The sequence below is a fragment of the Rhinopithecus bieti genome, unplaced genomic scaffold (assembly GCF_001698545.2).
Source record: "Rhinopithecus bieti isolate Rb0 unplaced genomic scaffold, ASM169854v2 scaffold_34397, whole genome shotgun sequence".
Taxonomy (NCBI): Eukaryota; Metazoa; Chordata; class Mammalia; order Primates; family Cercopithecidae; genus Rhinopithecus; species Rhinopithecus bieti.
This window is the reverse complement of record NW_016814574.1, coordinates 796,045-820,649: the sequence shown is the minus strand read 5'-3', so window position 1 is coordinate 820,649 and position 24,605 is coordinate 796,045. Positions and strand designations below refer to the sequence as shown.

General features: G+C 44.2%; 1 protein-coding gene and 1 pseudogene across 3 annotated transcripts in view; both read left to right on the top strand.

Annotated features, from left to right (window-relative positions):
- The first annotated feature begins 519 nt into the window (after positions 1–519).
- Positions 520–849, top strand: LOC108514910 (60S ribosomal protein L31 pseudogene; annotated as a pseudogene).
- A 6,438-nt stretch (positions 850–7,287) lies between these two features.
- The window catches only part of DENND5B (DENN domain containing 5B), a 190,298-nt gene continuing 172,980 nt past the window's right edge, over positions 7,288–24,605 (top strand). For 2 of the 3 annotated variants that reach the window (XM_017851477.1, XM_017851476.1), the window contains exon 1: positions 7,288–7,529. In XM_017851477.1, the coding sequence (XP_017706966.1) occupies positions 7,295–7,529 (235 nt within the window). In that variant the 5' untranslated portion in view covers positions 7,288–7,294. The remainder of the gene's footprint in view (positions 7,530–24,605) is intronic. The other variant, XM_017851478.1, reaches the window with a different exon arrangement.

The window sequence follows — 24,605 nt, the reverse complement described above, 5'->3', positions numbered from 1 at the left end:
CTAGCCTGGGCAATGTATGGAGACCCCATCTCTATTAAAAATAAAAAATTGGCCAGGCGGGATGGCTCACGCCTGTAATCCCAGCACTTTGGGAGGCTGAGGTGGGCATAGCACTTGAGCCTAGGAGACCAGCCTGGCCAACATGGTAAAACCTCAGCCTTACAAAAAATACAAACATTAGCGGGGTGTGATAGCTTGTGCCTGTGGTCCCTGTACTCAGGGGGCTGAGAGGTGGGAGGATCATTTGCGCCCAGGGGGTGGAGGCTGCAGTGAGCTGTGATCGTGCCACTGAACTCCAGCCTGGGTGGCAGAGTGAGACCTTGCCTCAAAAAATAAAATAAAAGAAAGAAGTAATTAGCTGGGCATGGTGGCATGTGCCTGCAGCTGCAGATCCTAGGGAGGCTGAGATGAGAGGATCACTTGAGCCTGGAAGATGGAGGCTGCAGTGAGCTATAATCACACCACTGCACTTCGCCCACAATCCCTCACACTCCTCCTTTCCAACCTGGGCCCCTCAGAATGCGTCCTGCAAAGAAGGGTGGCGAGAAGAATTACAGTTCTGCCATCAATGAGCTGGTGACCAGAGAATATACCATCAACATTCACAAGTGCATTCATGGAGCTGGCTTCAAGAAGTGTGCCCCTTGGGCACTCAACGAGATCTGGAAATTTGCCGTCAAGGACATGGGAACTGCAGATGTGCACACTGACACCAGGCTTAACAAAGCTGTTTTGACCAAAGGATTAAGGAATGTCTCATACGGCATCCCTATGCAGTTGTCCAGAAAACGTAATGAGAATGAAGATTCACCAAACAAGCTTTCAAAAATCTACAGTCAATGTGGATGAGAACTAACTGCTGATCATCAAATATATCAAATAAAATTATAAAACTGCCTTCCAAAACAAAAAAATCATACCACTGCACTCCAGCCTGAGCAACAGAGAGACACCCTGTCTCAAAAAAAAAAAAAAAAAATCAAAATAATGAGACAGAGTATGTTAAAATGTCTAGCTCAGTGCCTGGCACACAGAAGAAATGACTTACATAAATTGAATACTTTCTACATGCTAGGGACTGTGATAAGCACTCTACATGTATTATCTCCTTCAAACTTCACAATAACTTAATATTGATCCACACTGGACAAATAAGGAAATTAAAGCTAGAGTAACATTAAGCAGATTGTCTTATAGATACTAAAAGAAGTGAGATTTGAACCTAGGTAGTGAGAGTCTGGAGGCCGTTCCCCTTCATCGGCACACCAAACCACCATAAAACATACTGGTTGAAAAAAAGCAAAATCGAATAAAATTTTTGTAAGAATTTGGATCAGTCCTTGTCAATCAACTAAAATGAGTAGAATTTTAGGAAATGTAAAGTTTTTAAACTTTACAAAATTTTTTGAAAATGAGTAGGATGCAATAAAAACTGGACATAAATCTTTTGGCTCTTTTTTGTTTGTAAGTAGGTTTGTGAGTGCAATTTATTTATTTATTTATTTATTTATTTATTTATTTATTTGTTTGTTTGTTTGTCTGACAGGGTCTTGCTCTGTTGCCCAGGCTGGAGGGCAGTGGCGCAAACTCAGCTCATCAAAACCTTCATCTCCTAGGTTCAAGCGATCTTCCCACCTCAGCCTCCTAAGTAGCTGGGACCAGAGGCATGCATCACCGTACCCAGCTAAGAGGTACAATTTCTATATATCAAAATGTATTTGCTGTAAGAGCACATTGGGTTTTGATAAATACATCCATCTGTGAAAGCACTACCACAATCAAGATATAACATTTTCTCATTGCTCCAGAAAGTCCCCTCCTGCCCTTTTGCAGTCAATTTCCCACCACATCCCACCTCTGGCCCTAGGCAACCACTGATCTGCTTCCTGTCCAGTCTAGAATTTCCTATGGGTAGAGTGATACACTATGGACTCCTCCGTGCCTGGCATCTTTTGCTTAGCATATTTTTGACAGCCATGCACCCTGTTGCATGTATCAGCGGTTCATTCCTCTTTACTACTAAGTGCTGTTCCCTTGTAAGAGGATACCAATTTAATTCTCCATTCATCTAGTGATGGACATTTGGCTATGGATCAGTCAGGAGATAGAAACCAGTAATTTGAACAGGAAAATGTATTATAATTGTTAGCTAGTAAAAAGTGGTTAACAACAACAAGGGGTAAAAAGAGGTTTCTAAGGTGGCTCAAACCTGTAATCCCAGCACTTTGGGAGACTGAGGCAGGTGGATCGCTTGAGCCTAAGGGTTGGAGACCAGCCTTGGCAACAGGGTGAAACCCTGTCTCTACCAAAAATACAAAACACTAGCTGGGTGTGGTGGCACATGCCTGTGGGTGGTCCCAGCTATTCGGGAGGCTGAGGTGGGAGGATCGCTTGAGCCAGGGAGGTGGAGGAAGCAGTGAGCCGAGATTGTGCCACTGCCCTCCAGCCTGGGTGAGTGACCCGCCCACCTCCCAGAAACAGAGTGCTGTAAGGGATCGAGAAGCAGCAAGTACAGTGAGGGAGAGTGGACTCTCCAAAATATTTAAATTGTGTTAAGGAGAGGAGAGGTTATTTTTCTCTTTTGATGCTATGACAATCCTTGTCAACACCATTCTTCACCACCACACTCCAGCCACATACAAACAAACAAAGAAAGAAGGGATTGATCGCTAATGTAACTATTTAGAGCCCAAAACATTCATTGGACCACATTGTACTAGTAGTCAGTCACCATGTGCCACTAGCTTAGCAGTGCTATCAATCTCTCATTCCTCCACTTTCACAGACCATGGCAGGACTCAGCTATCCCAAGCATGCCATGCAGTCCATTTGAGGCTTTACCAGTAAGTCCTTTGGAGACAGGAGATCATTGCTCAGATTTTTGTTCACTGAGCTAATTTACTTCTCTGTCATTATTTTAGAGGACAATCTGCATACAATGATACATAGCTAATTCTTGAGTATCCTTTAAACTTCGTTTCATTGTAGCTTAATGCAGAATATACTTACACAGTGTCATCCTGAAGTGACAATTAGAAAAGTATACGGATATTTTCTTTTTTCTTTCTTTCTTTTTTTTTTGAGACGGAGTCTCGCTCTGTCGCCCGGGCTGGAGAATAGTGGCGCGATCTCAGCTCACTGCAAGCTCTGTCACCTCCTGGGTTCACGCCATTCTCCTGCCTCAGCCTCCCGAGTAGCTGGGACTACAGGCACCTGCCACCTCATCCAGCTAGTTTTTTGTATTTTTTTTTAAGTAGAGATGGGGTTTCACTGTGTTAGCCAGGATGGTCTCGATCTCCTGACCTCGTGATCCGCCCGTCTCGGCCTTCCAAAGTGCTGGGATTACAGGCTTGAGCCACCGTGCCTGGCCTGGATATTTTCAAATTAGTGTTTAATTTCGTAATGTGTGACTATTCTCTTTAAAGCTTTAGGAAAGATTTTAGGAATTCTATTTTTATGAGATTAGTATATTTTAATTGCCTGCATTGTTTGTTGGTGATTCAATTTTTTTCACCTTAAAATATTAATGTGGGGCTTACAAGCTCATAAATCAGTTACTGTTCAAATTTTTTGTCGGAGTGCGTGGCCGCCTGTAATTCCCACGCACTTTTGGGAGGCGAGGCGGTGACCACAAGGTCAGCGAGATCAAAGACCACGGTGAAACCCCGTCTCTACTACAAATAACAAAAATTAAGCCGGCCGCTCGTGGCGGCGCCTGTAGTCCAGCTAGTCGCGGAGGCTGAGGCAGGCGAATGCGTGAACCAGGAAGCGGGAGCTGCAGTGAGCTGATGATTGGGCCACTTGCCTCAGCCTGGGGACAGAGCGAGACTCCGTCTCAAAAAAAAAAAAAAAAAAAAACAACTGACGTGCCTGGCTAGCTGCCAAGAGTAAAATGTATTTTAACTGTGTTTGTTCTGGATTAGCTTGGAACTAACAACCATTTCTGGTAAGAAGTCACTACTCAAAAGGGAAATAGGGGGAAAAAAAAAAAAGAAACAGATAGCCTGGCACTTCCTATCCTACAATGAAATGTTATGCATTTCAGTACGTTTCTACGAAAGAAAAGCAATATTGTATGAGAGTAATTTTCTAAAGTTTCACAATTAGGTTCATACTCTGGTTCTCTCAGATCATATAAATCTTTTGTCTTTTACTTAAAGATTCCGTGGAAAGGACAATTCTGAGTTTCCTGACTAATTTTGTGTTTGTTTGAGATGAGTCTTGTCTCTGTTTGCCCAGGCTGGAGTGCAGGGTGTGATCTTGGCTTACTGCAACCTCTGTCTCTCGGGTTCAAGCCATTTGTCTGCCCTCAAGCCTTCCCAAGTAGCTGGGACTACAGGCACTTACCCCATGTCCAGGCTTAATTTTTGTATTTTTGTAGAGACCAGGTTTCACATGTTGGCCAGTTCTGTCTTTGAACTCTGACCTCAGTTGATACGCCCCCTCGGCCTCCAAATGATTGGGTTACAGGCGTGAGCCACTGTGCCCGGTCCTGACCAAGTTTTTGAGGCCTTGCTATATGTGGCACTTATGTTTATATTTATTTTTATTTTTATTTTTTATTTTTATTTCTTTTAATGTATTATTATTTTTTGAGACAGAGTCTTACTCTGTCATCCAGGCTGGAGTGCAGTGGCATGATCTCAGCGCACTGCAACCTCTGCCTCCAGGGTTTAAGTGATTCTCGTGCCTCAGCCTCCCAGGTAGCTGGGATTACAGGCGTGCACCACCACACCTGGCTAATTTTTGTATTTTTAGTAGAGACAGGGTTTCACCATGTTGGCCAGTCTGGTCTTGAACTCCCGACCTCATGTGATCCACCCGCCTCGGCCTCCCAAAGTGCTGGGATTACAGGTGTGAGCCACCATGCCTGGCCCAGGACTTATTTTTTTAAAAATGTTACAGATATTAAAGTTTGTATATTTTCCTAGTAGCATCAACAACCTGTTATTACCTAGATAACCACCCTTCTTTCATCACTCAAATATAAATTGAGGGGCTAAATAGGACCAGAGTTCTGCTATATACCAGAAAAGTGAAGAACCACAGAGTCCAACTCTTGCTCTGTGGAGTTTACAGCACAGGTAAGAAGACACAGAACAGCCATTACAAGTGTTTTTGAAGAAGTACAGGGCGCAATAGGACCTAAAGGTCAATTACCCAGACTGTGGCTCACCCTGATTTCTTGATTCTTCTTGTATTTTCTTTTCTGTTTTTTTGGGTGGAGGGGAGGCGCGGGGGACAGAGTCTTGCTCTGTCGCCCAGGCTGGAGTGTGATGGTGTGATCTCTGCTCACTGCAACCTCCGCCTACCAGGTTCAAGTGATTCTCCTGCTTCAGCCTCCTGAGTAGCTGGGACTACACGTACCCGCCACCACACCCGGCTAATTTTTTGTATTTTTAGTAGAGACGGGGCTTCACCATCTTGGCCAGGCTCCTCTCGAGTTCCTGATCTCAAGTAAGCCTCTCGCCTTGGCCTCCGAAAGAGCTGGGATTACAGGCTTGAGCCACTGCACCCGGCCTCATTTTATTTTTATAGAGACAGGGTCTCACTATGTTGCCCAGGCTAGTCTTGAATTCCCGAACTCAAGTGCTCCTCCTGCCTCGGCCTCTCAAAGTGCTGGGATTACAGGCCTGAGCCAACATGGCCAGCCTCTTCCATTTCAAAACTGAAAAAAGAAAGTGAAGATACAAGCTACATTAAATGATGGTATGCATGCACATTTATCTTCCAGGAAGAACATTATTCAGTCAAATAATCGAGGTTCTCTCAGGCAACCTCTCTGGAAGGTTTGCTTGTGTGTCTAGTGGTAGATACCCCAAATCCCCAAAGAAGAAAGCAGGGAGTGGTGTGGAAGGGGTTGCCATGTGGAGATGAATTGGATTCAGTTTTCTATCTTTTAAGTTTTATTTTTACTTACATGGCTGGGCACAGTGGCTCATGCCTGTAATCCTAGCACTTTGGGAGGCCAAGGCGGGAGAATCGCTTGAGCCCAGGAGTTTGAGAGCAGCCTGGGCAATATAGTGAGACCCCGTCTCTTAAAAACATTATTTTTTAAATAAATAAATTTCATCTTTACTTAGGTGGAGACAGAGTCTCCCTATATTGCCCAGGCTGGTCTTGAACTCCTGGTCTCATGGGATCTTCCCACCTGGGCTTCCCAAACTGTTGGGACTACAGGCGTGAGCCACTGAGCCCAGTGAGTTTCCTTTCAAAGGAAAAAGAAGTGGTTGTCAAGCTCCTTCCGAAGAGGCCAAAGACAGAGATGAGCAGGGCAAGAAAGCAGTGCCCTTGGGAGGAGCAGGGTTCAGGGTCTAATTCCTGTTGCTTTAGCCTCCGATTGTTACCTGCCTGGAGAGCGGATAACATTGCATGGGTACAGGGCTGCCGAACTGGAGCGCCTTGGCTATTTACACTGACCTGGAAAATGTCAGGATAAATGACAGAAGGGGGGGGGTTGGTGACTGCACTCCTTCTAGAAGTCTCAACGCTTTGTGGGTATTGAGTTGTGTTTTTTCCCCCTCACCGTTGACTTGTCACTAAGTCACTGAGGAAGGATGGCCTGTAAATCAGGTGAGGGCTGGGGGAAGGGAGGGACTTAAAGTGAGACAGGCACCCCCCACACAGGTCACAGTTTAAAAGACGATGGTTCAGACCGTTATGCGAAATGATCTCAGAGCGGCTGTTCACCTTCCCCAAAGCTGCATTAAAAAGAATTAGGATGGTTGACATCCCCCTTAGAAGACAGACCCCCCACACTGAGACTAGCCCTCTTATCGGCTGGCCAGGGCGAGGAGGGGTGTGTGCAGGGTCGCCCTCGATGCCGCAGCCGGGGCAGGTGGGCATGAATGCGGCCCCACGCCAGGCTCGGCCTTCGAGCCCGCTAGGCGCGCGCGCACGGTAGAAGCGCTCGCCTCCGCCCCTCGCGAGCGCGCCCCCCACCCCTCACCGTTGCACGCGCCGAGCTCGGGTGCCCCCGCCTGCCCTGCGCTCCCACAGCCCAAGCGCCGCTCAGCTGACCCGCGGGGCGCCAGACGCGGCGAGCTCTCAGGCTCGCGAGCGCAACTGCGGGCGCGCGGACCTCTCAGGCCGGACACTCCCCCCGCGCCCCTCCCCACCTGGCCGGGCTCCGGACTCGCCGCGCGCGAGGCCGCGGCCGCTTCCCCGCCGCCCTTGGAGCGAGGAGGCAGCGCGGCTGCGCGCGCGGAAGCAAGCAGAGGGCCCGTGCGGGCTCGGCGCGCAGGTGTGGGGAGGGACGCCGTGTCGCGCTCCATGTGTGTGTAGGGGGGCGCGGATGTGGACACCACAGTCGGAGCGGGGAGGGCTGGAGGCAGGCCTGCTACGCATCCACAGACAGCCTTCCCGAGCGGGCGGCGGCGGCCACTGGAGCAGCGCGGCCGGGATGAGCGGGAGCGGCGCGGCGCCCGGCCCGGGCTCGGGCTCCTCCCCGGCCGCCTGCCGCTTCGCGCACTACTTCGTGCTGTGCGGGATCGACGCGGACAGCGGGCTGGAGCCTGACGAGCTGGCGGGTAAGGCTAGGGTTGCGGCGGCGCTGGGTTCCCTCCGGGGCGCGGGGGACGCTGCGGGGACGCGCGGGAGGCGGGGTGCGGGCTCCAGACAAAGTCAGCTCCCAGCGGCGTCCCCCCTCCTCTCTCTGGCCGAACGGGCGCTCGGGCGCGTTTTAATGACATTGTTATTTATTCTGCGTGCGGGCTGTGCGGCTGCGCCCACCCGGGCTTTCGCCTCCGGGCGCTGGGTTATTAATAACGGGCGCGGGGGTGGCCCCAAGGGCACGGTCCCCTCCTGGTGCGTCGGCCCCTTCGCCCGCAGCCGCACGCGGAGGCGGCCAGTGACTCACCGGGCGCGCGGGTTGCCCCCCGGCCGCCGTGTCTGCCTCCCACCCGCCGGCCTCCCAACCCTGGCCGCGAAGTTTCGGCCCCGCACGTGACGCCGCTCTCAGGCCTCTCGGGGGAGGGGGAGTCGGACTCAGCTCGGCTGCCGCGGGGGTAGAGTCCGCGGAGCCGCCGGTGGCCGTGCGGTGCGAGCGCGGGGCGGGGGCCGGTCGGACTTCATCCTGGACTCTGCCCTCTGCGCCGCCTCCCGCTCTGCGGTGCCGGCCAAGTCACCTTTTGGAATCCTGTGGATTTGGCCGCGTCTGGGAGCTGACGGGGACCTTTGGACGCTCGGGATCCAGCACCGCGCTTTGTTGACACTGCCTACACTGTTCCCGAGTTTAAACTCAGTTGGGTGCACCGTGTGTTAGTGCCTGGTTTTCCCGGAGGGGTACCGGTCCCTCTGCTTGATTCATTTGATGGCGCAGTGCGGGGCTGTGTCGGGGAAACGATGCGGGGGAAAAGGGGCAGTTAAAGGGCAATGGGGGGGCGGCGGAGTGCGCAGTGTCGAGAGGAGGCCGGGAGAAACGACTGATTTCATTTTTCACCCCTGTTCCTTTCCGCTTGCCTCCGCGGGATCTGAATCTTGATATGTTGTTGTCGTTAAATGGGTGAGAGAAGTGACATCTACCGCCTGAACTTTGTGTCAGTGTTAAAGACTTAGGTCATAGCATTTCAGAACAACTTCCTTAGGATAGATAATTCCTTATTGATTGCACCAACATAAATTTTCGCTTTTCCTTTGGTGGGGTGGGGAGACTGGGAAGAATCTATTAAATAATAAACAATAGTAAACAAAACTGTTAATTAAGCCTTAAAATACAGTCCCCATCAACCCACGTCTTGGCTATCTTTTTCTTAGCTCAGCTTCACAGCAAAACATTTTCTTTTTTTCATATTCTTTGGAGGTAGAAACACAAAACATTTTCAACAAAAACTGTAAGTCTAGTTTTAGTTAAAAAAATTTTGGAGAACTAATAGAATACCAGGTTTTTCTGCATGTGTAATTATGTAATCACATTGTTTCTTCAACTAAGATTTCATGTACATCTTAAGAATGGCTTTGTCAAAGGATATGAAGAAAAAATGTCTGCAGAGAGATTAGGGGAGATTCTTCTCAAAATTGGTGAAGGAATATTCTTATTTTTCTAGACTCGTTTCTTCCCTAAAGATCCTAAACATTTGTGGCACCAGGGTCACTTGGAGGCTTTCTGTCAGTGATGACTGATGAAAGGAAAAAAGCCTGTATTTTTTCTTCTCCATTTGCTTACTGAAGCTAAAACAGTACCTTTTAGGTGTGACTTAGGACTCTTTAGGCACAGTGAGAATGACGTTGACAATACCATCAGACTTTAATGCATTTTTAAGAAACAAACTGCTGTCTCTTTTTGCAAAACTGTGTGAGTGTGGGTGATTGGGATTTCTGCTTCTCATAATATTTAATGTATTCAGGTAATAATGTATTTTGCCTGGTAATATTTCAGTATCATTCATCCAACAGTTTTGAAAGCGTCTATCTGTAGTTGGTTTTTTAGGCACTGGGGACAGCTGTGAGGAAAGCAGTCAGAAATCCCTGCCATCATGGAGCATATGTTCTAGTGTATAGAGATAATGAAAATACAATAATCTCTCTGTAACCATGGGTGATGGATTCTAGAGTGTCCCCCACACCAAAATCATCGGATGCTCAACTCTCTTACAATAAAATGGTGTAGCATTTGTATATAACCTATGAACATTTTCCTGTACACTTTGTCATCTCTAGATTACTTGTAATACCTATTAACATTGTAATGTTACGTACATAGTTATTATACTGTATTGTTTAGGAAATGATGACAAGGAAAAAAGTCTGTACATATTCAGTACAGATGCAGCTATTGTAGGCCTAACTACATTTTCAGTCTGTGCTTGGTTGAATCTGTGGATGCGGAGTCCACATGAAGTGCTGACTGTATATAGTTCTCCAGATGTTAATAAGTGCTATGAGGAAAAATAAAGCAGGGGAGTAGATTTAGGGACATGCCAGCAGAGTGGTGGGATGGTGGGGTTGTGATTTTAAATAAGATGGTTTAGGGAAGTCCTCACAAGGAGGGTGACATTTGAACAGAGCCTTGAAGGAGGTGAGGAAGCAGGCCAGATGGATCACCTGGGGGCACAGCATTGCAGGCAGAAGAAACAGCAAGTGCGACGACCCTGAGTAGGACAGTCCCTAGTTGTGCTGGTAACAGCAAGGAGTCCAGTATGGCTGGAGCTGAGGGAGAGGGAGAGTAGTAGGTAAGATCAAAAAGAAAGGGCAGGGGAGATTGTATAGGGCCTCATGCAGTTATTAGGCTTTTAACTCTGAGATGGGAAAGCATTGGAAGGTTTTGAACAGGGTAATGACAAGATCTGATGTACCTTCTAAAATGACTGTTGTGGCTGCCATGTTGGGTAGATTATATCAGGGCAGGGGTAGAGGCAAGAGACCAGTTAGGGAGCTCTTTCAGTATTTGAGGTGAGAGGCTGGACGCGGTGGCTCATGCTTGTAATCCTAGCACTTTGAAAGGCCGAGGCAGGTGGATCACTTGAGGTCAGGAGTTCTGCACCAGCCTGGCCAATATGGTGAAACCCCATCTCACCTAAAAATACAAAAAGCCAGATGTGGTGGCACACGCCTGTAATATCCCAGTTACTCTGGAGACTGAGGCAGGAGGATCGCTTGAACGCAGGAGGTGGAGGTTGCAGTGAACTGAGATCATGCCAGTGCACTCCAGCCTGGGCAACAGAGGGAGACTCTGTCTCAAAAAAAAAAAAAAAAAGGTGTTTGTGGTGAGAGATGTTGTTGGCTTGGTGAAGTGGCAGGAAGGACTCAGATTCTAGATAGATGTTGAAGGTTGACCCAACGAGATTTGCTGATGATTTGTATGAATATGTATGAATTCTATGAATATGGTAGTCATATTCAAAGAAAGTGATCAAAGATGACTCCAAGATTTTTGGACTGAACAATTGTAAGCTTCTCTCCTGAAATAGGAAGACTGGTGGAGAATCAGCCTGGAAATCAGTTCAGTTTTGGATGTGTTAAGTTTGACGTGTCCATTAGACGTTCAAATGGAGATGGCACATAGACAAGACATCTCTTGGGGGAAGATCTGGACTGTAGGTATAAATTTAACGCCATGAAATTAGATGAAATTACTTGAGGGTTGAGTATAAATAGAAAAGAGAGGAGGACGCTCAAATGATTGAGCCCTGGGGCCATCCTAGCATGCATAGGTGGGGAGAATGAGAAGGAGACAACTGAGGAGATTGAGGAGTATGGATAGTGACATGGCAGGAAAACAGAAGAATATCGTATCATGTTCTCAACTAAGAATTTTCTTGACTATTTGCATAGAGCAACATTTGGGGATCATGAAACTGTGTCAGGCAAATGAGCCAGAAGGTGGTTTCTGTTTTGCTGCATTACTTTCAAAGTTAATGATAGTTAAGTTTCTATTTTGCCTTGCTGGAGCTGATCTGTCTTTATCACACTTTCTTAGCAAGTTGTCACCCTGCTTCTAGAAGGTCTTAATTGACTTCTATTAAACATAAATTCTACCAGTTTGCTTCATAGACTTTCTTAACATATGCTTGTTCCTAGAATTCACACTCTGCAGGTGGTGGGACATTGAAATCAAATTAAAGACAGTAACAGTTAAATAGACTAAGACCTTATAATAAAACTTATCAAGGCTTCAAATAGTTTTTAGACACTCCTAGTAAAACCCAGCTTAAACAGCAATGGAAAAGACTTCTTTCATCTCAAATATGTAGATCTCTTAATAGCTGAAAATAATTTAACTATGTACATAAAAATATATTTTAAAATGGAGGACTTAGAAACTTTGTGGTGATGCCCACATGTATATATTGACATGCTCATATTCCCTGTTGTCCTTTCTGTGCCACATCTTAGTTGTGCTTCTCCTACTCACTATATATTTTCAAGAGGCACTTTGTCCGTAAACAAAATATCCTTTGGGAGAAATGTTTAAATTTCCTTTAAATATTAAAGATAAGGAAAAAGTTTCAAAGCGGAATTCTTTATTGCATATAGAAGAAAGGAGGTATAAATGGAGGCAAATCATGCAATTAGTTGATGTCAGGGAAGGCAGACATCATTTTGAAATCTTATTTTATGGCTCTTATTTCCTTTAAAACCTGGCTGTAGGAATACACATGGCTTAATCTACAGCAATCTTTTGAGCAATGGGAAAATGAAGGACATGATAAGGCCTTTATTAAGTAACATAAATATACAGGCCCTCTAAGAGAGCAGGGACTTTGCCTCTTTCATAGTGTCTTATATACAGTACACAGTGTTTAATAAGGGAATGAATATAAGTTTACATATGAGTCTATAAATTATGTGATGACCAGAATATTCTTAAAGTGTTCCCGTGGTAGCCTGGATTCAGCCCTCCTAATAGTTGTTGAAGTCTGATAGATGAGCTCTCTGCCATAGAGCTTTGTTTAGATCTTTTCCTTGGTGTCTCTCTGCAGCTATTTTTAGCTTCGGTTGTGTTGGGTGTGGTTTTCAAAAGAGTGTAGAGACAGTAGAGACCATGATCTGAATTCAAATAAGTATAAAATTTAGTTGAGACTGACAGAATACCATGTCACATTAGTTCTTGAAGGTACCGTAAACATATTTACGGTAAAGAAACTGAGGCTCAGAGATTAAGGGCCCTCTCAGATTACATTTGATCAGCAGTAGACACCTGACTAGTGCCTGGTGGTTCCAGTGCACTATGCTCCATAGTTATTCTATTTAAGCTCAGAAAAAAGATGAGCTTGACTCATTCAACAAGCATTTCAGGATTGCACTTATTCCAGACTGAATGTCATAGTCAAGACTGTGCTGAAGTGTGTCTTTTAAAAACAGTGGCCGTGTGTATAGGCTTAGGTGGAATAGAAGCTACCCTGATCCAAATACCATTGGTACTGTGTCAGTTGTTAGCTTTGTTGACATCCTAGGCTCACAGTAGATTCCTGGGAGTTTGGAAGGTCTGCCCCGGGTAGCTCGGGAGCTGGGGAAGGAGTAGTACAGGGATCAGCCTTCATTTTAATGAGGCCAAAGAAGATTCAAGATCTGGTTGCTGTGTGCTAGTTTGACTCTTTGTCCCCAAATCTCATGTTGAAATTTGATTCCTAATGTTGGAAGTGGGGCTTACTGGGAGATGTTTGGGTTATAGGGGCAGATGCCTCGTTGATGGCTTGGTGCCCTCCTGGAGGTAATAAGTGAGTTCTCCCTCTATGAGTTCCCACAAGAGGTAGTTGTTAAAAACAGTCTGGCACCCCTCCCCTACCCTCTTTTTTCCTCTCTCTTGCTATGTGATCGCTAATCGCTTAGCCTTCTGCCATGAGGGGAAGCAGCCTGAAGCCCTCACCAGAAGCAGATGCTGTTACCATGCCTTTGGCGTAGTAGAACCGCAAACTATTTCTTCTCTCTCTTTCTTTCTTTCTTTCTTTTTTTTTTTTTGGCGGGGGGAGGGGCGGGAGCGGGGGACACAGCCTCTGCTGTTACCCAGGCTGGAGTGCAGTGGTGCAATCTTGGCTCATTGCAGTCTCAATCTCCTTGGGCTCAAGCAGTCCTTCACCTCAGTGTCCCTAGTAGCTGGGACCATAGGCGTGTGCCACCATGCCTAGCTAATTTTTGTATTTTTTGTAGAGGTGGGGTTTTGCTGTCTCTACAAAGATGTTGCCTAGGCTGATCTCAAACTCCTGAGCTCAAGCAGTCCGCCCCTCCTTGGCCTCCCAAAGTGCTGGGATTATAGGCAGTGAGCCACCATGCCCGGCTGAGCCATTTCTTTATAGACTGCCCAGCCTCAGGTATTTCTTTATAGCAACATGAAAACAGACTAAGACACTGTGGTATAATGATCACTCAGTTTTGGAAATCTACTGGAAATGAAACTCTTTATAGTGAAATTGGCCCAAAAGTGAGTGAAGCTAAATTCTTTGTGATAACCCCAAGGCTCAGGCTTATGGCACATTTTGTTAATGCAGGACACACCAGCATAGACAACTGGGAAGACAAGAGAGGGGAAGAGGGTGAGACATAGTGTCTTTGTGGGAGGAGAGAAAGGGAAAGAAAAGAGGACAGGGAGAAAGAAAGGAACCTGGAGGAGTACAAGTTCTGTTTGCTGCTAAGGTGTTAAGACAGACTGTCCTGAAATTCCTGTGCACATCCTTTTCCTTGTATTTCCACTGTTGGTCACAAATACTTTCAGAGTAATAAAAGTAAATATCTAGAATACAATGCTTTGTTAGTCATGATTTCCGTAAAGCTTCATATGGAGAAAACATTTTCCTCTTCTATAATTTACTGAATGGTGGAGATGGTTCTATATAGGACACTTTAGGAAACGTGTGCCATATGCCCGATCCTTAGCATTTTTGTTTAATAATGACCTAAATTTTGTTTTTGGTAAAACCATAACTAGCTATTATATTTTGGATTATTTAATGTTAAATGCTTACAGTGTGTCAGATTCTGGACTACATACATAAGTGATGGCCTTTGTTCTGTAAGAATCTATGATGAAATAGTAATAGTAAAATAGCTAACATGTTTGTAGTGCTTTCCACATGCCAGACCCTGTGCTAAATTCTTGTTGTTGTTTGTTGGTTTGTTTTTTTTTTTGTTTTTTTTTTTGAGATACAGTCTTGCTCTGTTGCTGAGGCTGGAGTGCAGTGGTGTGATCTCGGTTCACTACAACCTCCGCCTCCCAGGTTTAAGCAATTTCTTGTGCCTCAACCTCCCGAGTAGCTGGGACTACAGGTGCGTGACACCATGCCCGGCTAATTTTTGTATTTTTTGGTGGAGACGGGGTTTCATCATGTTGGCCAGATTGGTCTTGAACTCCTGACCTCCGGTGATCTGCTTGCCTCGGCCTCCCAAAGTGCTAGGATTACAGACGTGAGCCACTGCACCCAGCCACTGTGCTAAATTCTTCGTAGTCATTACCTCATTCAGTCCAGACAACAACCTTAGGAAATAGGCATTGTTTTTTCTCTCTTTCTTTTTTTTTTGAGACGGAGTCTCTCTCTGTCGCCCAGGCTGGAGTGCAGTGGCGCGATCTCGGCTCACTGCAAGCTCTGCCTCCGGGGTTCACGCCACTCTCCTGCCTCAGCCTCCTGCGTAGCTGGGACTACAGGCGCCCACCACCATGCCCGGCTAATTTTTTTTTGTATTTTAGTAGAGATGGAGTTTCACTGTGTTAGCCAGGATGGTCTCAATCTCCTGACCTCGTGATCCGCCCGCCTCGGCCTCCCCAAAGTGCTGGGATTACAGGTGTGAAGCCACATGCCTGGCCCATCTCTCTCTTTTTTTTTTTTTTTTTTTTTTTAAAGGCTGAGTCTCACTCTGTTGCCCAGGCTGGAGTGCAGTGGTGTGATCTCTGTTCACTGCAACCTCTGTCTCCCGGGTTCAAGCGATTCTCCTGCCTCAGCCTCCTGAGTAGCTGGGATTACAGGCACGCACCACCACGCCTGGCTACTTTTTGTGTTTTTAGTAGAGATGGGGTTTCACCATGTTGGTCAGGCTGGTCTAAAACTCCTGACCTTGTGATCTGCCCACCTTGGCCTCCCAAAGTGCTGGGATTACAGGTGTGAGCCACTGCGCCCGGCCTGTTTTCTTTTTTGTACGCAGGAGGAAACTGAGTCTAGAGAATTTAAGTACTTTACTCCAGTTCATATAATAAGAGAGAAGCCTAGATTGAAGGTCTGCCTGACGTAATTCATCCATACCCATAACATCCATACCCATAACCACTGTATTTGCTGTCTTCCTAGTAACATATGCTGTATCATACAGATTGTAAAATCTACCAGTATACAGATCCCAAATGGGTAACCTTATCATCAAATGAAATTATTTTTTTATTCCTCTATATGGTAAAGATATTAAAGGCGACACTACTGGGCCTTTATGAACTTTATGACCTGACCTAGCTTGTTTCTTCTTTGGTTAGCACTAGTAATTTCTCTTGCATGCATTTTTTCATTCATTCATCAGAGTTAGAAGAGTATATATTTAACGATATTTTTACTTTTGTCGATGAATATTTGTAAAGATAAGGTGTTACTATATAAAGGCTTTTACTATGAAATTTTAACTTTTTAAAAAAACTCTTGCTCTTCTTACTGGGTTTTATCATTTCTTAGCATAAATAATTTGTTACTAGGTGAGTTTATAGTTTTTTTAAAGGAATGTATGAATGCTTGTGAAACCATAGCTGGCAGGGCAGTGAGTACAGCAGTTAGAGCTGGATGCACAGTCAGAAGCTGAGATTCCAGTCCTGGCCTGTCACTTATGACAGCTGCAGGCATCAGTGTTCTTGTCTGTCTTGAAAAGGGTTAAATGAGATGAATGATTTCTAACTACCACCCTTGGGGCCTGAAATTGTTTTTGAGTAGAAAAACTAAGTTTATCTGTAAAAAAAAAAAAAAAAAAAAAAAAAATCCTAAATGGTCATAGAACAAGAGGACCAGTACATACCACATGTATAGTCAGCCCTCCGTGTGTGGGTCCCACATCTGTGGGTTCAACCATCATCAAATTGAAAATACAGTGTTCCAAAAAAATAAAAACCAAAAATGGTGGTTGCATTTGTACTGAACATGTACAAGTTTTTTGTACTTGCTATTGTTCCTTAAACAATACAGCATAACAACCATTTACATGGAATTTGCATCGTATTAAGTATTGTAACTAATCTGGAGATTATTTAAAGTGTATGTAACCTGGAGATTATTTAAAGTGTACGGGAGAATGTGCGTGTGTTATCTGTATATACGACACCATTTTATGTAAGGGGCTCAAGCATCTTGGGAGTCTTGAAAACAATCCCGCACAGATACTGAAGGATAACTGTACCACATAAGGAGCGATTAAGTAATTACAAAATCAGTCATCAGGAAAGGGAGAAAATCAGTTAGTTTATACTGTTCCCTTTCCAGGAAAGCTACTTTTTTTTTTTTTTGAGACAGAGTTTCACTCTTATTGCCCAGGCTGGAGTGCAATGGTGCAATCTCGGCGCACCGCAGCCTCCGCCTCCCAGGTTCAAGTGATTCTCCTGCCTCAGCTTCCCGAGTAGCTGGGATTACAGGCATGTGCCACCACGCCCCACTAATCTTTGTATTTTTACTAGAGATGGAAGTTTCACCATGTTGTTCAGGCTGGTCTCGATCTCCTGAACTCAGGTGATCTACCTGCCTCTGCCTCCCAAAGTGCTGGGATTACAGGCATGAGCCATTGTGCCTGGTCGAAAGCTACAATTTTTAAGAAGAATTTTGAAATCTTAATGTCAATTAATGGACTCCCAATTATTATCTACAAGGGCTTTTAAGGACCCAGGGGTTCCTGTTTGAAATTACCATGCTGATCTCTAGATTATTACTGTAGTATGGATGACACTGCCAGTTCCCAAATTAATAGTCAGTGAGATCTTAGAATAATATTTTTCTACTTAAAATTCTCTAATAACTTCCTTTGTATTTAGAATAAGATTCAAACTTGTAGATATTTGTTTATAACAAATAAATATTACATTTATTTTTTATTTATAACAAGAGTGAGACAGGATCTTGCTCTGTTGCCCAGGCTGGAGTGCAGTACTGCGATCACAGCTCACTGCAGCCTCAACCTCCTAGGCTCAAGTGATCCTCCTGCCTCAGCCTCCCAAGTAGCTGGGACTATAGGTGTACACCACCATGCCTGACTAATTTAAAACAATTTTTTTTGTAGAGATGGGGTCTGTGTTGCCCAGGGTGGTCTTGAATTCCTGAGCTCAAGGGATCTGCCCATCTTCGCCTCTCAAAGTGCTAGGATTACCACTATGCCTGGCCTATGTGTGGGTTTTAAAATCGCTAAAATGGGCCAGGCGCGGTGGCTTACCCCTGTAATCCCAGCACTTTGGGTGGCCAAGATGGATGGATCACTTGACGGTCAGGAGTTTGTGAGCATGCTCACCAACGTGGCGGAACTCCGTCTCTGCTAGAAATACAAAAATTAGCTGGACGTGGTGGTGTTTGCCAGTAATCCCAACTACTGGGGAGGCTGAGGCACGAGAATCTCTTGAATCCAAGATGTCAAGGTTGCAGTGAGCTGAGATTGCACTACCGCACTCCAGCCTGAGTGACAGAATGAGACCCTGTCTCAAAATTAAAATAAAATAAAATAAAATAAAACCCTAAAATGGAAGTTAGAGTTTCCTTAAAATGAGAAACTTGAGATTGATGAAAAGCAAGAGAATGGGTAAATGACTTTTTTAAAAAGGTATCTAACAACTTTGTGAAGAGCTAACTACAAAATATATTAGCCTATTCCTTCCCTCTTTAAATAAGATATGGTAAATAAAATTAACCTTTTTTTTTTTTTTTTTTTTTTTTTTTTTTTTTTTTTTTTTTTTTTTTTTTTTTACCAGTTATATGCAAGCAAGCATGCAGGTACTGACAAGGCTTTGATTTTTTTTTTAAGCAAACATGTCTTATTTATTTATAAACTAGTGTCAGGTGTTGAGCACATAAACGATGGATAGTGTTTATGAAATTTCAGAAAGTGGTTGTACTAAAGAGCACTTGTAGCTTCAGTTGTGGTTTTAAAGGAATATCTTAGGAAACTGCATATACAGATTTGTTCTTCATGGCACCTACATCAGCTTTGGGCACAGTCAGCCAGTACAGTTCTCTTTGTTTTTATAAATTTAATCTATGTATGGGATTAACATGGACTGTCTTTCCCCATTACTTTCTCTCTCTCTCCCTCTCTTCTTTCTCTCCTCCTCTCTCTCCCTCTCTCCCTCTCTCCCTCTCTCCCTCTCTCCCTCTCTTCCTTCCTTCTTTCCTTCCTTCCTCTCTTCCTCTCTTCCTATCTTCCTCTCTGTCCCTTCCCTTCCCCTTCCCATTCCCCTTTCTCTTTCCCTTCACTTCCCCTCCCCTCTTTCTCCTTTTTTCTTTCACAGAATCTCGCTCTGTCTCAAAACAACAACAACAACCCAGGCTGGAGTGCAGTGGCGCGATCTCACCTCACTGCAGTATCTGCCTCCTGTATTCAGGTGATTCTCCCGCCTCAGCCTCCCAAGTAGCTGGGACTACAGGCACTCACCACCACGCCTGGCTAATTTTTGTATTTTTAGTAGAGAAGGGGTTTCACCTTGTTGGCCAGGCTGGCCTCAGACTTCTTACATCAGGTGATTCATACCCCTCAGCTACCCAAAGTGCTGGGATTACAGGCGTGAGCCACTGCGCCTGGCCTCCATTACTTTTCAAACAAACTGCAGGGATGGCTGGTTGAGTGTGACGAGGTAAGAACTGAGAATTCTAGGAATGAAAGTATTAGTATTTTATCTGCTGCTGAGACAGCACATCCTGAGGAGAGAAGAGGCCGGAGGATTGGCTTTCTCAGATGTTCTGCACCTTTTCCAAGAATCTATGACTTTACTAACTTTATTTGAAATTAAATATTGTATAACTGTTTTTACTAACATGGGTTTCTTGGGTTACCTTTTATTTTTCTGATAAAACCTGGTGTATATCACTCATGCAGAAAGCTAATTTTGAAATAATGCTTTTTTTAAATGACTTTCAAAGATACGTGCTAGCATTATTAAGTCAGAAATAATCCCAGGAAGTCACCCTTATACTATGAAGCTATGAAAATAGCTAACATTTATGAAGCGTGAACTGTGGTTGGTGATTTATAAACACTAATTCTCACAATAACTTGAAAGTATTACTTTTCTCATTTGATAGATGAGAAGGGTGACATTCAGTGAGTTGCCCAAAGACAGGAAAGGCCGTAGCTCGGATTCCATCCCAGGCTGTCTGGCTGCAAACTAGCCCTTTTTCCTATGCCCTGCTGCCCCTCTGAGTCCTTCAGACCAGCTGTCCTCAACTGCTGGGTGGTGACACATTAATGGGCCCACCATTCATGAGCTAGGTCACAAGTAATTATTAACAACAGCAAACATACTGAGGTTACAATATATATTTTAAAATAAGTGGAATGGATTCAAGTTCTTCCCTCTAATGGTATCATTTTTATTCAGTTCCATTCCTATGTGCTTTTATTGGATGGGAGAGAAAGGTGGCATTTTATGCATCAAACCAGTAATTGTACATAGCCCCATACATAATGGGAAATCTGTTTTATGCTACTGGTAAGCTACTGTTACTGATGAGTTATGAATAGTTTCCACATATTAATAAAGCCTTTAGGAATATCACTGCAGAAGTAGTCAGTTTGTTTGCTTTACTTTCCTCTAGAAAACTATTTTGTACATTATCTGAGGATACCCTTGGGAATGTGTTTCTCAACACTTGCTGAGCTGGATTGTTTCTACAATGTGACAGTATTTTGGAAAGAGCATTTATAGATTACAATAAAAAAAGATCCAAAAGGTGATGTGTGCTAAAAGCAAACAAAAACGTGATGGAGTTAATAATGTTAGGGTTGTAGATTTTTTTTTTTTTTTTTTTTTTTTGAGACAAGGTCCCATTTTGTCCCCCAGGCTGGAGTGCAGTGACATGATCTTGGCTCACTTCAGTCTCCACTTCCTGGCCTTACGCAATACTCCTGCCTCAGCCCCCCAAGTAGCTAGCACTATAGGTGTGTGCTACCATGCCCGGCTAATTTTTGTATTTTTTGAAGAGACAGGGTTTCACTATGTTGCCGAAGCTGGTCTCAAACTCCAGAGCTCAAGCTATCAGTTTGCCTCGGCCTCCTAAAGTGCTTAGGATTACAGGTGTGAGCCACCGCGCCGGACCCTGTAGAATATTTTCATTCAGTCCTGCTGTGAAGACTGAAGTGCTGAATCCTTAAATATAGCTTGTGGACCTCTAGATTTTAAACTGTGAAACCCAGTTGAAAGATATTTTAAAGTTTAAATCTATTTTTATAGATTACCAGGGACCTCCTGATGAAAATCCACTTAATTTTGCTTTCTTTTTTCCTGTCCATGCCTGGAGAATACAAGTTTCTGCTTTGTAGGCTATATTTTCTTGCCTCTCCCTTTTCTTTCTTTTTTCTAGTACAACAAACTCTGTCATTTATTTAAACAGGAAATTATCCTATAGTTTGAGAAAACATCAATGTAGAAGTGATAATGTAAATTAAGTAAATTTCTGATCATCTTCATTCCTCAGTACAGCTTGACACAAGATTGCTCATAGACCAGGCTTTTGTATTTTTTTCTCTAATCCCTTCTTCAAAGATCACCGTTATTTTCACCTTTGTCTTCATGATGCCACCTCTTATTGCTCTTTTGGTTGTCTCTTTTGAGAAAACCTGTAGAAGAAGAAATATTCTTTTGATAAAAAAAAGTTCTTGTGTCATTATGTAAAACCTTATAGTGAAAAAACTCTTTCTTTTTTTTAGAAATAGGATCTCACTCTGCTGCCCAGGCCAGAGTGCAGTGGTGTGATCATAGCTCACTGCGGGCTTGATCTCCCAAACTCCTGGGCTCAAGTAATCCTCCTGCTTCAGCCTCCTAAGAAGCTGAGACCACAGCTGTGCGCCACCATGACCAGCTAATTAAAAAAGTTTTTTTTTGTAGAGATGGGTTCTTGCTTTATTGCTGAAGCTTGTCTTGAACTCCTGGCTTCAAGTAATCCTCCCTCCTCATCTTACAAAAGTGCTGGAATTACAGGTGTGAGCCACCACGCCTGGCCTGAAAAAAAAACTTTCAGATGTCTGTCTGAATCCTCCAGTTACCTTCATTTCTAGCAGAAACTGGGAAATTTCTTTTTTTCTTTTTTCTTTTCTCTTTTTTCTCTTTCTCTTTTTCTTTCTTTCTCTTTCTTATCTTTCATTATTATTATTGTTATTGTTGTTGTTGTTATTATTATTATTATTATTATTATTTGAGATGGTGTATCGGTCTGTCTCCCAGGCTGGAGCGCAGTGGCATGATCACGGCTCACTGCAACACACTCTGTCTCCTGGGTTCAAGCAATTCTCCTGCCTCAGCCTTCCGATTAGCTGGGATTACAGGCGCCTGCCACCATGCATGGCTAATTTTTTTATTTTTTAGTGGAGACAGAGTTTCACCATGTTGGCCAGGCTGGTCTGGAACTCCTGACCTCAAAATGATCTACTCACCTTAGCCTCTTAAAATGCTGGGATTACAAGTGTGAGCCCCTGTGCCCGGCCTCATTCTTTTTTCTTTTTTGGAGACCGAGTCTGTCACACGGGCTGGAGTGCAGTGACACAGTCATAGCTCACTGTAACCTCAACCTCCCAGGCTCAAGCAATCCTCCCACTTCAGCCTCTTGAGTAGCTGGGTCTACAGGCACATGCCACCATGCCTGGTTAACTTTTTTCTTTCTTTCTTTTTTTTGAGACAGTCTTGCTCTGTCACCCAGGCTGGAGTGCAGTGGCATGAACTTGACTCATTGCAACCTCCGCCTCCTGTGTTCAAGTAATTCTCGTGCCTCAGCCTCCCAAGTAGCTGAGATTACAGGCATGTGCCCTGCTATGTGCCTGGTTAATTTTTAAGTTTTTTGTAGACATGGGGTCACACTGTGTTGCAAAGGCTGTCTCAAACTCCTGGACTCAAGCGATCCTGCCTGGACCTCCCAAAGTGCTGGAGTTACAGGTATGAGCCACCACATCCAGCCTGAAACTGGGAAATTTCTTATATCTCACACCTTTTCAGGTTTAGTACCTTTTATTTCCAGTATCCCTTCAGTTTTCTTCCTCTTCCTTCTCTTGTGGTCCTTTGAGAAAACAAGGACAATCTGCTAGTCTAATAGTATTCTTTCTAGATATTAAATTTATATCAATTTTTTATTGCTGTAGATTAGGACTAAAATAGCAAAAAGGAATTGTTTCCTTTGGGCAGAGATGTGAATTGTTTTTGAAGGGGTAATGGGTAGTCACAGTCTACTCTTACGTAATTCCCTGATGTAGAAGTCCTCCTTTGCCACAAGAATCAGCACCAACATATCAATTGGAATTCCATGAGAATGAGATACTAACTTTAATAAGAATATATTGAGCAGTAGGAATTTATGGCTGGTTATAGGTTTAAAGCTTGTAGATGATTTACTTTTAGAACCACAGTGTTTTTTATTTTTAGGTTAAGTTATCCTCAACTTCAACTCTAACTTTTAAGGAAATGTAAATGGCCGGGGTAACAAGATAACAGATTGTTTAAAACTATTTCCTATCTCCTGTCTCAAGTGTATGCTTTTCCTTAATAAATAAACTTTTGTCAGGATTTCAAAATATTCTGGCTCAGCTCCAGGAAAATGAACCTTCACACTAGACTTCACTTGTTTTGTGCCATTGTTCACTAGAACAATGACTGTGATTTCAGTTAATTAAAACACAGGCATTGGTACCCTTGAGGTGGCTATGCGAAAATAGATTATTTTGTTTGGTTATTCTCACTCCTGTCTGGCAGTGCTTCATTTTTTTTTTGGCAGCTCTAGCTACAATCTGATTTTAATTAAATACATGAAAGTTGTGTGTACTAGAATGTAAAATCTTGTATATTCTTCAGAGCAAAGAACTGACAGGACTCGTTTACAGTGAACCACTTGTAAATCATCTTGTTTCTGGTGGATGGGGCCAATAGGGAAATAATTAAAGTATTGAGTGTATGGAGAAGATATAAGTTGGTAGAAAACAAAAACGTAAAAACCATACTGGTGATTCCAAAATTCCAAAATCCCTCCACCTCCCTTTTATTTTTTTATTTTTTATTTTGCGACAGAGTCTCGCTGTGTCGCCCAGATTGGAGTGCAGTGGCGCAGTCTTGGCTTACTGCATCTTACACCTCCCAAGTTCAAGCGATTCTTCTGCCTCAGCCTCCCGAGTAGCTGGGACTACAGGCACACACTAGCATGCCCAGCTAACTTTTGTATTTTTAGTAGAGACAGGGTTTCACCGTGTTGCCCAGGTTGGTGTCGAACGCCTGACTTAAAGAGCTCCACCCGCCTTGGCCTCTCAAAGTGCTGGGATTACAGGTATGAGTCACCGCGCCTGGCCACCTCCCTTTTAAATTTTTTTTTATTATTGTTTTTTAGAGACAGGGTCTCACTCTCTCACCCATGCTGGAGTGCAGTGGCGCGATCACGGCTCTCTGCAGCCTCGATCTCCAGGGCTCAAGTGGTTCTCCTGCCTCAGTCTTCCGAGTAGCTGGGACCACAGGCACATGCCACCACACCTGGCTAATTTTTTTTTATTTTTTTGTAGAGATAAGATCTCACTGTGTTGTCCAGGCTGGTCTCAACTGGTCCTTACCTCAAATGGTTCTTCTACCTTGGCCTCCCAGTGTTGGGATTTCAGGCATGAGCCACTGTGCCTTTTTTTTTTTAAGAGATGGAGTCTCCCTATGTTGCCCAGACTGGAGCTCAGTGGCTGTTAACAGGCCATCATAGCTCACTACAGCCTCAACCTCCTGGGCTCAAGGGATCTTCCTGCCTTAGCCTCCTGGGATAGCTGGGACTAATGGCGTGCACCACGGTGCCTGGCCAAAATTCTCTTTAAGTTATCTCATTGATACCTCTATCACCCTCTCTGCCACTTAGAACACAAAATTTGTGGTTAGAGTAGGAGAAGTGGTAGAAGGATAGCCAGCAAATGCCCTAGACCCCAGAGCTTCTGTAGATGTAACTGCCCATTGAAGAGTCATGGAGTCATTATAAGAGTTTCCTGCACAAGTGTTGAGCTTGCTTAAT